Source organism: Felis catus, chromosome F2 (assembly GCF_018350175.1).
Source record: "Felis catus isolate Fca126 chromosome F2, F.catus_Fca126_mat1.0, whole genome shotgun sequence".
NCBI classification, from domain to species: Eukaryota; Metazoa; Chordata; class Mammalia; order Carnivora; family Felidae; genus Felis; species Felis catus.
In genome coordinates, this window is record NC_058385.1 from 83,150,856 (window position 1) to 83,165,484 (window position 14,629).

General features: G+C 62.7%; 3 protein-coding genes across 12 annotated transcripts in view; all 3 read right to left on the bottom strand.

Moving 5' to 3' along the window:
- Window positions 1-283: 283 nt before the first annotated feature.
- LRRC24 (leucine rich repeat containing 24) lies at window positions 284-5,394 on the bottom strand. Of its 5 annotated transcripts, none has more exons than XM_023248277.2 (5): window positions 5,076-5,394; window positions 2,779-3,029; window positions 2,345-2,623; window positions 2,013-2,172; window positions 284-1,337 (listed from the first exon to the last, which is right to left on the bottom strand). In XM_023248277.2, exons 1-5 carry the CDS (start codon window positions 5,392-5,394, stop codon window positions 409-411), a joined length of 1,938 nt encoding a protein of 645 aa, XP_023104045.1. In that variant the 3' UTR covers window positions 284-408. The 5 variants fall into 5 exon arrangements, with proteins under 5 accessions (XP_023104045.1, XP_019678843.2, XP_006943504.1 ...); XM_019823284.3 differs by having other exon boundaries at window positions 2,013-2,181; XM_006943442.4 differs by having other exon boundaries at window positions 2,013-2,181; window positions 2,779-3,114; window positions 5,076-5,378.
- Window positions 5,395-5,524: 130 nt separating this feature from the next.
- Window positions 5,525-7,170, bottom strand: CF2H8orf82 (chromosome F2 C8orf82 homolog). The gene is made up of 3 exons (XM_023248284.2): window positions 6,966-7,170; window positions 6,238-6,286; window positions 5,525-5,970 (listed from the first exon to the last, which is right to left on the bottom strand). The coding sequence occupies exons 1-3, from the start codon at window positions 7,125-7,127 to the stop codon at window positions 5,525-5,527; spliced, it is 657 nt and encodes a 218-aa protein (XP_023104052.1). The 5' UTR covers window positions 7,128-7,170.
- Window positions 7,171-7,901: 731 nt separating this feature from the next.
- ARHGAP39 (Rho GTPase activating protein 39) overlaps window positions 7,902-14,629 on the bottom strand; it is a 108,477-nt gene continuing 101,749 nt past the window's right edge. For 4 of the 6 annotated variants that reach the window (XM_023248276.2, XM_023248275.2, XM_023248274.2 and 1 more), the window contains 5 exons: window positions 12,427-12,500; window positions 10,844-11,043; window positions 10,017-10,108; window positions 9,517-9,686; window positions 7,902-9,438 (listed from right to left, as the gene is read on the bottom strand). In XM_023248276.2, the coding sequence (XP_023104044.1) occupies window positions 9,244-9,438; window positions 9,517-9,686; window positions 10,017-10,108; window positions 10,844-11,043; window positions 12,427-12,500 (731 nt within the window). In that variant the 3' untranslated portion in view covers window positions 7,902-9,243. Of the gene's footprint in view, window positions 9,439-9,516; window positions 9,687-10,016; window positions 10,109-10,843; window positions 11,044-12,426; window positions 12,501-13,803; window positions 14,050-14,629 lie in introns of those variants that run through there. The other 2 variants (XR_006592452.1, XM_045049863.1) reach the window with 2 other exon arrangements.

Here is a 14,629-nt window from a genome sequence, read left to right on the forward strand (position 1 = left end):
TCCCCCTTTCCTGGGCACCTCCACAGCCCTTCGCCTCTCCCACCTTGGGGAGGCCCCAGGTCCTCCAGCAGGCTGGAGGGCCAGTGGCCGGACCTGCAGAGCTAGCGATTAGGGTGATGCTGGAGGGATCTTTTCTGGAGGGCTTCGGTAGGGCCGTGGGGAGCCTCCTCGGCCACCGTCCCGTGACGCCTTAGGGATTCTGTCCGCAGAGCTGGGGGTCCGCAGGTGCCTGCGCCCCGCCCTCGGGCCCCCAGATCCCACACATGGCTCGCCGCACACTGCGCAGCTTTTACCCTTTACTGACTGCGCTGGAGCATGCGCGGGGCGCGCCCGCGGGCCTGCCAATCCGCGAAGACTACGTCATCAGCGAGCGCCCGCCCGCCCGCCCGCCCCTCTGGGCCGCACTCTTCAGCAGTGGATCTCGTAGGCTGCCGGCGGCTGCAGCGGGAGGCCCTGCGCCGGCCCGGTTGCTGCGCCATCGGCAGCCTCCGTCGGGCCCTCGGCGAAGAGTGGCTTGGAACGGTCGATGACGAACATCTCGTGGCCTCGCTCGTCGCGGAGCTCCTCGAGCTGCGCGAAGGTGCAGGGCCCGTCCGAATAGTCGTTGACGAACAGCGCGCCCTCCCCCGGCAGTCCCGGCGCCTTTTTTCTCTTGCGCCGCCGGCGGCAGATCATGGTCGCCAGCAGCAGCGCCGTGAGCGTAAGGAGCGCGATGGCGCCCGCGATGGCCGTCTGGGTGGCCAGGCCCAGGGCGCGGAAGGCCATGCTGCCGGCCTCTTGCAGGGGCTCGTGGCTGACGGGGCCGGCGGCCGGAGGCGGCGGGGGCGCCAGCTGCAGCTGCTGCTGCTGGGACAGGTTGACCAGGAGCTGGAAGGGCACGCGGGCGGCGCCGCCGGCGTTGGAGGCCTCGCACTCGTACTTTCCAGCGTGGGCCAGGGTGATGTTGGTGAGGAAGAGCATGCCGCTGCCCGTGTCAGAGGCGCCGGGCCCGCCTGGGCGCGGTGCCCCGCCTTCTGGCTGGATCTGGGCCCGTGGCTGCCCTTCACGAGGCTGGGCCACCTTTCTCCAGGTCACCAGGGGCTGCGGGTAGCCGGAAGCCTGGCAGGCAACGCGCAGGTCCTCACCCAGGTTGGCCGTCACCTCCAGCGGCTCCACGTGTACAGAGGGCGGGATGCAGATGAGGCTACTGCCAGATATGTCCAGGAGACTTTGAAGTGCCAGGCGCGGGGGCTCTGCACACATGATGTTCTTGTCCCTGGAGCTGAGCAGCCGCTGGCCCCCTTCCTTGATCCATGCTCCCAGCCAGTGCAGGGCACAGTCACAGCGCCATGGGTTCTCTGTGGGCAGAGCAGTGGCGGACGGGTAGCTCAGGAATGGTCCCAGAACAACCTGTGCAGTTGGGCTTCTGCTGGCCAGAATGGGAACCCCTTTCCCACCTCCCGGAGAGGGGCCCCTGCCACCTCTTCTCTGACCTCAAGCTCCCTGGAGTGTGGGCAAGCTCTTCCCTCCCCCTGCAGTCCTGTGCTGCGTGGTCCAGTTCACTAATTTCTAAGACAGCCTCTGCTCCTTTGAAGTCTCTCCCTGCAGCAAGTCCCATTACTTGGGTGGATAGTCGGTGTCCCCAAAGGCATCCCACAGCACTGAGACCTCGCCAATCCCGTCAGCCTCGTCCTCAGGTGCTGTGTCCTGGAAATGCCAGCCCTAGTTTCGTCTTTCCAGTTTCTGTCTGTCCCCCCCATAGCTCCCGAGTGTCCAGTCCCTCAACAGACGATTTCTACCTTTTCTGTCTTAATCCTTAGGCCAAGTCCCTGAGCTGTGCCCCTTCCAGCACTCCCATTCCTATCAGCCGCCCATGGGTCCAGGTGATGGTATGACCCTGCAGAGCGCTCCTGGATGGTCTGGGATTCAGAGCCACTGCCATCAAAGCCCACTCCACACCTGGGCCTGCTTCCCACTGCCACCACTGTGGCCGAGGAAGATACCCTGGCATGAGAACCTTCCCCAGGAGGTACCTGTGAGGCGCAGGACCTGCAGGCTGGCCAGGGGCTGTAGGGCCTCACGACTGATGGTGCCCAGTTGGTTCCTGCTGAGGTCCAGCAGTGCTAGTGAGGAAAGCCCAGCCAGGGCCTGGTCCTCCAGCAGCTCAATGCTGTTTTCCTGCAGGTGCAGCTCCTGCAGTCGCTGAGGGAAGGACAGCACATCATCAGGGGAAGGGGCCCTGGCGGCCAGGTCCCCTTCTTACGGAGCTAACCTGGGTTAACTTTTCTCCCTTTCACTGCTCTAGCCCCGTAGGGCAGGTGGAGGTATCGGAGGACCCTTGCCCTTGCCCACCTTCCCCCCTCACCGGTAGGTGCAGGAAGGTGAAATCCAGCAGCTGCACTAGCTGGTTACCAGCCAGGTAGAGTGCACGCAGCTGGGCCAGGCCCGCGAAAGCGCCAACTCGCAAGCCGCGTAGCCGGTTGCCGGTGAGCGCTAGCTCTAGCAGGCGTGACTGCGCGCGGAAGACGCCTGGCTCCAGGGCGCGCAGGCTGTTATTGTGCAGGTAGAGACGGCGCAGGGCGGCGAGAGGCGCCAGTACGCCCGGTTCCAGGCGCGCGATGCTGTTGTCCTGCAGGAACAGCGTCTGCGGGCCGGAGGGAGGGTGGGAGGGTGTTTACCCTGCTGAGGGAGTCTCCCTCCCCTGGGGCTCTCCAGCACCCACGGGGACATTCACACACCCCTCCCTCCGTGTCGCGGGCACCTCTAGCCCGCGGCCCAGTGGCCCCAAGCGGTGCCCACCTGCGTCCCGGGTGGGATTCCGGGCGGGACGACGCGAAGCCGCAGGGCGCCGCACTCCACCGTGGCGCTGTAGCAGCGGCAGGCGGCTGGGCAGCCGGCAGCGCGGGGCGGGAAGCCAGGGAACCACAGCAGCCACAGCAGCAGCAATGTGGGCGCCCCCGGGGCCATCTCCCGCGGGACCCGCCGCGGACCACGAAGCTGCAACCTCCTGACGGGCCTCCTTATAGTCCACCCTGGATGTGATGTGCCTCCTGAAACACAGGTTGGCAGGCCTGCCCCTAACACTTGAGAGCCAGCGAAGAACATGGATGGAGGCCCACACCCTGTGTCTAATTTCTGAAAAGTTATAAATCAGTTCAAGCAACCGATAAAAACAAGAAACAAACAGAAAAGTTGGCTTTTTTCCTTTGCAAAAACACAGTCATGAAGATTTGGAGCATCAGGTTCCAATTTAGAATTTCCAGAGTTCTTAGTCTTACCACACTGGCCATGTGGGGAGAGCCAACACCACCCCAGCCCCCTTCTCTTCCCATCTATTTCCATCTGGCACCGTAAGCGATTTTGCACTCATGCATGTGGGCGTCTCTACTTTCTAGCAATTAGCCACTCCTTGACTCTAAGGTACAAGAGGCTGGTGCAAAGTGTGGGCTTGGGAACATGTAGGTGGTGAAGCCCAGGACCCAGTTACCCAAGTGCAGGCTAGAAGGGGAAGAGGCTCTAGGAAGACATTTCTCCTTGTCCACATGGAGATGTCCAAAAGCAGAGCCCAGAGCAGAAGTCTTGTGCCCCCAAGACGAAGCCCAAGGCCCCACACCACGTGTCCTTGTCTTCACCTGACCCTGACCCAGCATTAAGTCTAGTCCTTTTATCCCTAGAACTCATGCTCTGTCTCCTGACCCTGGGACCCACCTGATGTATGTTGATGGGAAACATGGGTAGAACTGATCCTGGGAGCCACCAGCCACAGGAAAATGCAAGCATAGCTTGGCCAGCCCCTGCCCAAGCCCTTGTGGGGGTGACGGTGGGTGGAACAGCTTAGACAGAATTAGGGTTAATTCTCAGGAACTTGTTAGACAATTGGGGGATGTGATACACAATAGGAAAGTCAGTTCACGAGCCATGGCCTACGTTCTCTCTGCTGTTTCCCAGAAAAGTGCTTCTGTTTTGGGGAGTAGGAAGGGCCCTGGAACAGCTGGGTTGGGGCCTTGGGCCACCAACTGGGTTTCTAGGATAGTTCCCAAGTGGGCTCTGGGAGCAGTGACCTCCTGGATGGTAAAGGAATATATAGCGTGTTGGGATTTATGCACATGAACCGGTGATCCTATAAAGATGGGAAGACCTGTGTCTAGTTCCAGGCACAGTGAGTCCAGTTTTAAAGGTGGGGACATGGGCTGAGAAGCCAGCTAGTCTGGAGCCAGGGACAGCAAAGCTGAGGGTGTGCTGTCATGCAGCCTCCAGCCCTTCCTCAAATGGTCCCCACTCTGAATAACTGCCTGTTTTCCAAGTCTCTCTGCTAGCAAGAGTGAGTCATGTGGAAAGGGACCAAGTGCCCTTGATGTCTGTTCGAATCTTGCTCTAAATTGTAACTCATATGATTATTTAAAGTCACTAGAAATGAGGTAGGCACAGCAAAAGTTTTAATGGAATAGCTTTGGCCCAGGCAGAGTCAGTTCCCAGGTGTCTCAGGATGTGCGTGAAGCCCAAGAATCTAAAGGCATACTCTGGGCTCCTGGGATCCACTTCCCTGAGCATAAGGGCTGGTTCAGGTCTTGCCCAATCAGGCTCCAGCAGCCAGTCCTCTTAAGTAGAGGGGCTTCTTGGCTTCCTCCTCAGGATTCAAGGCACTGTTCACAGGGACACCCCCTAGACGCTGATTGGAATAAAAGGGCCGGCCTGAGCAGGGATGGGGGCCCAGGCGGGAAGAGCAGAGGAGGCCAGCCCAGAAATCCTTTTACCCAGCGGACAGCGCTCTAATCCGGTTGGGCAGGGGGCGGGGCGTCACACACAGGATTCTGCGATGGCTGTTACCGTCTCCAGGGCACCCATCTGTGCGGAGACTGGAGCGGCGAGGAAGCCCTGCGACCCCCTCGGGAGCAGTGCGAAGCCCAAGTCGCGTGCCTCGATCCCCCATGGTGTCACCTGCATCCCCTCCAGCTGGGTCTGTCCCGGGCCAGTTCAGGGCAGGGCGTGGTCCCCGCCAGGTCGCCTCCCCTTCTCGATGCGCGCTGGGGACATAGCCGGGAAGGCCCCCGATCCCACCCCCATGCCCACTGACCTCGGGTCGGGCGCCCCCTCACCTGACGCTCCCGCGGCGCGGCTCCCCCGCTGAGCCCGAGGCGCCCAGGCCCACCGAGCAGTGCAGGGCGGGGGAGGGGCGGACGCCGCTCGCGCACGCGTACTGGAGCCCCTGCGCCTCCAGCCGCGCCGCCGGGGCCTGCCCCAGTAGGCGAGGGCCGAACCAAAGGACGCCCCAGGCCCGAGGTGTTGGGGGGTGGGGGAGGGGGGGAAGTAGAAGGGCCCGCGACCCCGCCCCTCCTCGCGTTCGAAGCCGCGGCAGCACCTCGGACAGCGCCGAGCACCACGGGGCCGCGGTGCACCTCTGCCGCGCACGCGCATTCGGCCGGCGCGCTCTTTCGGTGGCGCGTGCGCAGCGATGCGCGGCCCGGGCCACAGCGGTGAGGGGAGAGAGGGCGGGACCTCGGCGGGGCCAGGGGCACTAGCGGCCGCCAGCCTTCCTGCCTGCGGCTCAGGGCCGCGAGGCGGCGAGCAGCAGCGGGGCCAGGTCCATGGTGAGGGCGAGGCGGCGGCCTTGCCAGCGCACGTGTGAGGGCAGCGCGGGCGCGCCGGGCGGGTACTCGAAGCAGGCGCTAAGCTCGAAGGCTAGGGCGGAGCGCACCAGACCCACGCCGCCCGCTCGCTCTGGCGCGGGGTGGTAGAGGCGGCCGTTGGCGGCCAGAGGCAGCAGACGCGCCGGCTCGAAGGGCACGGCCAGGGCCTCACCGCCGCCGCAATAGGAGAGACGCGGGGGCCCGGAGCCCGAGGCCAGCAGGTGCGTGAAGACCACCGGCCGGTCTTCGCAGCGCAGGAAATTGCGCTCTCTGCCGCAGGGCGAGAGGAAGGGGAAAGAGGCCTCGTAGCGACCGCTGTGGTTGGGTCTCAGGCGGGAGAAGAAGGTGACCAGGAACTGTGGGTCTGGAGGAGAAGGACACGGTTGCTTACCATGCCATGCTACCCTACCCGGGGCCCTACTTCCCCAGGCAATCGGCGCGCCCTGGGCAACGCCACGGGCTGGCGCCGGATGTGGGCACACCACCTTGGCCTCACTCTAGACAGCAGGGCTCATGAGCACAGGATGCCCAGTCCTCTGCTTCGGACGGGCCAGTCGGCAGGCTGGGGAGCAGAGCCCACCAGGGCCTTGCCGAAGGGAGAAGAAAGGTGGGGAAGAAGTTGCACTGGTACCTTTGAAGCAGGTGATGAAGTTCTTCATTTTGGAGTCATCCAGGAAAAGCTGCAGACAGAGGGGCAGGCCGTGGCCCATGAGTCCCAACTAGAAGCCCGACAGAGTCGGCCTCAGGGCGGGGAGGCTTGGGCAGGCCTGAGCCGGGGCCAGTGTCCACTCTCCTTGCGCTCCTGTGCACGCCGTGTGCAGGGAGGCGAGTGGAAAGTAAACCTGGGGACCCTGCCAACATTCCTGCATCTATCCCGCACTCCGGGCCGTGCGGGTTCCTGAGCTGCCATGTCCTCCCTGTACCTCTCCCTTCCTCCTTAAAAGTTTCTAATCAGATGTGCCACCTCCTCCGCGGAGGCTCCCGGACCTGCTTCCTCCCGGATATGCTGGATGATTCCCCTGCCAGGGCTTGCAAAACAGGCAGGGCGACCCGAAGCTGGGGATCACAGGGTCGGGCAGGATCTGGGGATGCAGAGCGCACGAGACGCAGCAAAGTGTGGCAGGTTGGCTGCTGGGGGGGGGGGGGGGGCGGGGCGGGGGGCGACCCCTCTCGGGCTGAGACCGGGCGCCCCAGGCGGTCCAACTCTGGGTCCCACCTCAGCAGTCAAGTTCTCATTCTTTAGAGACCCCGCCCACCCATCCGGCCCCGCCCCTCTCACGGGCGCCCCCTCTCAGGCGCCCCCTCTCTGGCCCCACCTCTCTAACCGGTGCGCCCGCTCAGGCCACGCTCCCGGCCCACCTGGCCCTGATGATCCACATAATAAAAATACTCTCGCGTCTGGGGCTCTGGGGTCTGGCCCTGCGTGTAGGAGACGCCCCCGCCCCCGCCGCAGGCCCGGGTCCCCGGGGACCGCGCCAAGACCACGGCGCAGGGCCGCAGCGCCCTGCATGCCCTCCACATCTTCCTCCCGCGCCGGAAGCGGCGCGCGGGTCACGCGGGACTGGCGCTGCGTGAACAGGCTTCCTCCCCGCGACTCCGCGGCCTCACACTTTGGTTCCGGCAGCTGTCGCGGAGCTCGCTTTCCCGGATCGCGCGGGATTCCAGGGCCGTGGGCAGCCCCGACGCTGTTCATTCTCTGGCCTGCGGGAGCGGCCCGTCCTGCCATCCCGCCGGGGTGGGGGGTGGGGGGAAGGGACCGCCTGCCGGCGGGGTGCGCACGCGAGACGGACTGGGAACGGGGCCCTGGCGGGAGTGCAGGTTCTGTCCCTGTCCCTCTGTCCTCGGGGGCCGACCGCCGGCACTTGCCTCTCGGCCTACCGCTCAGAAAGTCAGCTTGGTGGGGCGGAGTCTGCGTGTTCAAGCAGCTTCGGAATCAACACTGCCTAGCCGTCTATGGCAGATGGAGGGTAGGGAGGGTCGCAAAAAGCCCACTCCCCGCGCAGACAGGCCTTTATAAAGAGGTCAAGAGACATACCCCGGGGGCCTCAGAAGGCGCAGGGCGGCCCAACACCCACCTGGTGCCTCCTCCCTGGCCCTCATTCCCAGGAACCAGCCTTGCTTGCAGCCCACCGCTCCCCCCCCCCCCCCCCCGCATTCTCCTCTGGTCTGTCCACCCAGGTGACTGTGCCAGCCCACAGGCTGGCTTATGTGGTGGGCTGCCCAACCCCCAAACCAGCCCCCTGCAGCCCTGCTGCGACTGGAAGAACAGGAGTCGACAGAAAGTGACCATGGCTCTCAAGTGTCCGTATGTATTTTATTCACACAAAGTGTTGTCACCTCTTGAGTCCATGCGTCAGAGCCAGAGTCTGTGGCCGGGCCACCCACCCCAGGCCCGGAGACCACCCGACTGAGGACGCTACCTCAGGGAACACCCGGGCCACGGCAGGGCTGGGCTTTTTTGTTTTTAATAAATAAAAACTCAACTCTAAAAAATATATATATATATATGTATATATATATAAACTGGGGAGAAATTAAGTTTTACAATTGGAACTCAAAATTCCAAAATGGAAAATGTACAAACTGAGAGTCTAGGTACTTCCTAACCCCAGCTCTGGCCTTGAGGAAGGGCACTCCTGGGTGCTCCCTGGTTCCCCAGCTTGGGGTTCCTTCCCTCTCTTCTACTGCAGGTCCCAGATGGGGATGGGGCAGGGTTTGGTTTTTGGTCAGGAGCCAAGAAAGTGGCGAAGAAAATGAAGGAGTGAGATCAACTTGCTCTGCAGAGGACAGGCTAGGACGGCTCAGAGATAAATAGCATTTGGGTTAAAACTATGTCATTAGCAAATTTAGTTCTTATATCTTTCCCTCTATATCTCTATACACAGGCGGGTTGGTGTGCTGGATAGATTCTGAATTTATAGTTACACGAAGAAAAAAATACTCTTGCCCCCCACCCCCACCCTGCCCCAAGAATGCCTGCTCAACCCTGCCCCCGACCCCAGAGGACTTTGGTTTGGGGGCCCCTCCCTACCCAGAGAGAGTCTGCCAGGCCCTGCTCTGGTGATGGGACAGCCCAGTGCCCTGGGGCCCCCAAATTCCCGCGGTCTCCACGTTGGAGGCCACAGGTGGCAGGGGGCAGGAGGAGGCTGCAGGCCAGGAAGGAAACAGAGGGGAACCGGGGAGGGGCAGAGGAAAGAGGGGCAGCCGGGCAGGGTCCAGGCCAGGGCCAGGCTGAGCGCAGGAGCCCCAGCTCCAGGGGAGGGTGGCATGTGCTCTCGGGCCGGCCGGGAGGGGCAGTGTCACTTGGCTCCAGGAAACAGAAGGCACTTTCTCGGGGCTGACCGGCCGGTGGTGGGTGGGGCGGTGCCCACAGAACTGGCCACGAGGCAGCGGGGTGGGAGGGCGGTGTGCGGACAGAGACGCCCTTCCCACAACCCCTCTGCCCTGGCTGCGACCTCAGGCCCGGGGCCTGGGTGGGAGAGCTGGGGGCTTCCAGGGCTGGGGCGGGCATGGGCGGGGCCTGGCATGCTGCCTCCGCGGCTGGGGCGTTCCCTCCCCCCTCCCGGCGTGCTCCCCTGCCCGGGTGCACACCCGAGCGTCGCCTCTGTCCCCATCCTCGGTCCTTGGGACCCACGTGCTATAGCACGCCCTCCATGAAGCTGGTGTCCAGGTGCTGGATGAGCACGCGTAGGAATGACATCTCCTTGCGAGTGTTCTCGAAGATGACGCGCGGGTCGTCCGACCGGCAGCGCAGGCAGTTGGGTGCCATGACCATGGCCAGGTTGCTGACATCCATCTTGGTGATGGCCACGTTGGCTGGCTGCACGAACACCTGCGGAAGCGAGAGGAGGGTGGGCCCAGGCCGGCGTGTTCAGTGCTGGGGGGGTGGGGGGAATGCCCCACCGCGTACCTGAAGGAAGCGGATGAGGTAGCACAGCACCAGGCGGTTGATGCGGGGCAGCGCGTGCACCACGGCCACGGCGGCCTCAGGGCTCTCGTAATGTGCGATGCACTGCTCGTAGAACTCGTGCGGGATCAGGGGCTCTTCCAGCTCCCGATACCACAGCTTCAGCAGCGACGCTACAGACACAGGGCAGGGGGGAGGGGGAGGGCTCAGCCCAGCCTGCTGGGCAGGCACCCCTGTAGTGGGAGCAAGGGCGAGGCAGGGGATGTGTCGGGGAGGGGAGGCAAGTGGCGTGACCAGACTGGAAAGAGTCCACCTAGCCCAGGTAGGCTGCCCAGGCCGGCCCTGGAGGCCTGGGGGATTGTGCAGGGAATGAAGGAGGACTGCAGGAAGGAGGCCCCAGGGGAGACTCTGATGGGCAGGGGGTGTCTGTGCTGGAAATGGACCGGGAGCCACACTGTTCCAACGGCCCAGACCCGCTCCAGCTCCTAGGGGAATGGGCTCACCAGGGACATGGGGGTCCTCCAGGCCTGTAGGCACCTTCCACTGGTCTACCTGTAGCTTCAGGGCGTTCACTTCATCAATGTCCCCAGGAACTCTGTGGAATACACGGGTGAGTCTCACCGAGTTGGAATCTGTCTTGCCCTTGATCAGGCGCCTCCCCATTGGACTGGCCTCTTTTCCACCAGGGAGAGAGGTGGCTTGGGGCTCCTACCCCATGCATGCCGACTGCTGTCCCTCCCCACTCTGCTAGCCACCCCCGTGCGGATGCCATCATCACCGAGGCCACTGAGGATCAGACCCACAAGCCTGTTTCCCCAGCTGTTCTCTTGGGGCTTGGGCGGAGGGCCTTGTACCATTCCCCCCGCAGGGCAGGAGCTAGCATCCCTATTCACAGGCGAGCAGTCTGCTTGCTGTTGCTGTGTCTTTCCAGGCTCACGTCTTTGGCTCTGCCTGTGGTTGCTGTCCAAGTGCCTTCTGGGACCCTGGTGGCCATTTCTGCTCAGGAACGGTCTCTGGCTGACCCCCCTGCCTAAAGTCAGGCGCGCTGCCATTCAAGGGGACGACTCTCTGACTTGCTTCCTGCCCTGCCTCTCCAGGCTACCTAGGGGCCCATTTGCCCCAGGGTGTCCCTCCCCCCCCTTCAGATGACGGCCTCCTGTGGGGGGCCTCTCTGGCTGCTCCCAGGCAGGGGCATGGGTCTGGACCCCAAAACCCAGGGCTGAAGCAAAGAGGTAGGCCCAGTGGTCCTGGTGCCTGATGGTTCCTGCCTGCCTGACACACAGTGCAGCCACCCGAGGCTCCCACACCCAGGGCCCAGGTTGCGGGGCACCTGAAGATGCCTTCCGTCTGGTCACCGTTGAGCGCTAGCACCTCCTCAGACAGACGTGTCTGTACCCAGGGCAGCTGCCGGTCAGGGTAGCGCTCCTTCTGCAGGCTCATGACCTCCTGCAGTGCGCTGCCAAACATGGATGGGCTGAACACAGCGTTCTTGGCGTGCCGGATCTCCTCCACGTTGGGCTTCTTCAGCCCCTGCCAAGATAGCCCAGCTCTCCATCTCAGTGTGGCCCCACCGCCCTGCTCCCAGCCTTCCCTGTGCCCTGTACCCCTCCCAGGGCTGCCTCTGGCTTGGCCACCCTCCCTTCTCCCCTGTCCTCTCATCCCCGGTAACTCCAGACATCTGCCCAGTCAGAGCTGGCGGTACCCGCAATTCCCTGGTCCCCAAGTCACTGGGGGAGGGGCAACCTGCTGGGCCACCTACACTGTCCCAAATTTTTAGGTGGCCACACAGGAGGAAGAGGGGAAGGACTCCTGGAATGAGAGCTGCCTGTGGCAGTGGGAAGTCCAGGCCGGCTGACCTGGACCATGTGAGACCACCCTGGGGTAGAGGTGAGGGGGGAAAGCCTGAGGTGGGCACAGGCAGCAGCTTCTAGAGGCGGGACTACAGAAGTGCATTCGAAGGGAGAGGGGGAAGGGACAGCCAGGCTCCAGGACAGCTGCCTTCAATAGTTGGGGAAAGGTCTGGCATAGGAGGCCCTGAGGGCTTCGTGGGTAGGGGTGGGGTGGTAGGCTGAAAGGGAGGAGGCAGTGGACAGAAGGGAGAAGATGGCCACAAATCCTAAGACCAGGGAACAAGGTCCAGATGTTTGGTGTGACCGAGGCCCCTCTACGGGTGCCGCAAAATGTGGGCTCAGGGCAGGGAAGATGAGAGGTTGTGGGAGGGGTGTGGCTGTCCAGCTCTGCCAGGCAGTAAGAGGCCCCAGCGGCAGAATGGGGGCCAGGGAAGTGGCTGGGGGGGGGACACTACTGGGACCACCCGCACAGCTACCACTGGTGGGGCTGGGCTCTTGGACCATCATGGCCAGGTGGGTGGCCCGGTGTGAGTGAAGGGGCACATGGTCGTCTTCTGAGCCCACCCTGCATTCCAAGGCTGGGCCTCCCCTGGGTCCAGAGGCAGTCTGCCAGGGTGGGAGGGTCCCTTCTGGGAAGGGTGGTCTCTTAGCCTGCCCACGTGCTGTGCCTTTCTCTGCCCCTCACCCGCACCAGTATGACGGCGACAGGCCTGGGGTGGCTGGTGCTGCTGCGGCAACGCGTCCCACCCTCACTTGGGCCGGTGTCCTGATGCCCTGGCCTAGCTACACATCCCTTTGCCTGCAGTGGCTCCTCAACTTGGGGTGCAGCCCCTGCCCGAGGCCTTTCCCGGCTGCCTGCCTAGGTAGGCTCCCTGGAGCACTTTCTGTGCTGTTAACTGTCACACACCCCACACCGAAGCCGAATGTGCAGGCTGGGCTCAAGGTGAGCGGGATACTCAGTAGGATGTGAGGGGTGGCTTGCCAAGGCTTCCTTCTGGACCCTGCCTGGGTGTCACCAGCATAGCCTGCCACCCCTGCCTGGCTGTCCTGGGGGAGCTCGTACCTTTTTGGCCCCCGTCAGGGCCGCCTTTTGCAGCTTGTGGTAGCAGTACTTGGCGTATGTGCTGATCGCCACCCCTGGAAGAGAGCAGGTTCTGGTCGGCTGGGCGTGGGTGTGCGGGGCACAGAGGCCAAGAGAAGCAGCAGCAGGGGTGAGGAGAGGCAGCTTCTGCAAGAGCCCTGGGGGCCCGGGCCAGTGGGTCCTCGCTTTTCTGGGCTAAGTCCTTGAAAGCAGAAACCCACATCGAGAGGCCAGAGGGACTCCCTCGCCTCAAGGAGCCAGGCTTGGGAGGCGACTCCTCTGCCAGCCCACCCACACTTCCTCACGGCCAGGAAGGGCAGGCTGGGAATAAGACTTATTCCCACTGAGTCACAGGCAGGATAGGGCAGGACCCGGGCCCCGGGGTCTCCAAACCCATGCTCCCCTTGCAAGTTAGCCCCGAGGAGCCCCTGACAAGGGTCATTTCCACAGGCAGCAGGGCTAAAGGAGCTTAGTGCCCTCTGCCTTCGGCCAGCACTGGGGACGGGACTTTGGGCCAAAGGTCCTGCAGCCCTGCCTCCAGCCAGGGATGCTGTGTAGCTGTGGTAGAGGGGCCTCAGCCTGTCGCGCCCCATCCCTGTCTGTTGAGGGCTGTGTGGACAGGAGTCATGGAAAGGGAAGCCAAGGAGATGGCCGCAGTGGAAAAGGGGATGAATGTGGAGAGGATGCCCCATGTCCCAAGCTTGGGTGTCAGTGGGAGGGCCACGCCACAGAAGGACACCTTTAAATTCTGCCCGAGGGCTGAAGGCGGCTGGGAGAGGGCTTTTCTAAACTCTGCCCCTGGCAGAAGTTCTGGCTAGTTATCATGGGGGTGATGGCTCGGGTGGCAGTTTGAGGGCAAGAACCTCAGGGACCTTGGCCACGAGGTTCTCCAGATACAGAAATGAGGGGAAGGAGTGAGAAGCACAAGGTGGGGAGGAGGGAGAGGTAGTGGGGGAGGAGATCCCACACAGGGTGGGTTTGAAATGTGTGCAGCATCCTTCCTGGTGAAGGGGAGGGGGGTGGTGGGGAAGGGAGGGAAAACAGAAGCAGCGACAAGACCAAGAACACGCAATGAGGCGGAGCCCAGAGGAGCCATCCAGGCATAGGTGCCAAGGACCGACAGACAGAAAAGCTGTAATGTGTGCCTCCAGGCTCAGGACTGGCCCCTTCTCTGGAAAGCCCTGCCCCTGCTGGGTCCACCTGCCCCAGTGCCTGCCGGCCAGAGGGAGGCCTCTACACCCAAGTCTCAAATCCAAATACCCCCATCTTCTTTTAAGGGAAGCAGTTTCTTGTGGACGTCCAAGCACATGGGGGTCTTTGGACCTCAGTGTGAAAAACATAAACATGGCTTAATGAAAATCTTTTTGAGTTATCCCAAGATAGTTTTATTATTGTAAGTGGTAAGGGGATTCTCTTTTAGAGTAAAGTGAAAACAAACATTTCTCATTCTCCCTGGAGAATCTGTTTCCCTATGGTCCCAGGGGGGATCCACAGATCCCTGGCAGAGAATCCTAGCTGCTGCCTCTGACAGGCCAGCTCAGGACACAGCACCTAGAACCTTCTGCCACGGGCCGACCTGGCATTTCTGGGCAGGCTGTCAGGAACCTGGAAGGCAAAGGGGGCCTTGGGCTTTACACTGGCCACCAGGAGCCCAGAGAGCACTTTGTAGCAGGCAGCAGACTGGGTAGGGCCTGGCGAATGCCTCCTGTCTCAGGGCCTCTCCAACAGACTGTGATCTGAAGATCCTGGGGCTGCCACCTCTCAGTTGGTAACCCTGGTCAGAAGGCAGTCTTTCTGGGCCTTAGCTTCTTCCTCTGTAGGACGAGACAGGGACACCTACCTCACAGGTGCCCATAAAGGGCTGACCTTGGGGTCTGGTGCACAGCTCAGCAGCTGCAGCTGCGGGTATCACAGGGAGGACCAGGGCTGTGGCCATGTATGCCCAGAGTCCCAAGAGCCCCTCTGCACCCTGTACTGCCGTGGACAGAGCTCCCCAGGCCGGGACTGAGGGCTGTCTGCTGAGTGCCTGGGAGGATGTGCAGGGCCTACGGCCAACCCAGGGAGACTCTCACGGTGGTGTGGGGTGCTCTGCTTTGGGCCCACTGACCTGTCCTAGCCTTGCCAGGACACGCCATGCCCAGTCTTTATGTGGGGAGATGGTGGCCCCAAGGGGACTGACAGAAGC

Coding starts and splice junctions, on each gene's coding strand:
- LRRC24 (XM_019823284.3), bottom strand. CDS start 5,394: ATGCGCGTGCGCGGCAGAGGTGCACCGCGGCCCCGTGGTGCTCGGCGC. Junction 2,182..2,344: donor TCACCTTCCTGCACCTACCG/GTGAGGGGGGAA, acceptor TCCTTCCCTCAG/CGACTGCAGGAGCTGCACCT. Junction 1,338..2,012: donor GCAGGTCCTGCGCCTCACAG/GTACCTCCTGGG, acceptor CTCTGCCCACAG/AGAACCCATGGCGCTGTGAC.
- CF2H8orf82 (XM_023248284.2), bottom strand. CDS start 7,127: ATGTGGAGGGCATGCAGGGCGCTGCGGCCCTGCGCCGTGGTCTTGGCG. Junction 6,287..6,965: donor ATGTGGATCATCAGGGCCAG/GTGGGCCGGGAG, acceptor CTCTGTCTGCAG/CTTTTCCTGGATGACTCCAA. Junction 5,971..6,237: donor CTTCATCACCTGCTTCAAAG/GTACCAGTGCAA, acceptor CTTCTCCTCCAG/ACCCACAGTTCCTGGTCACC.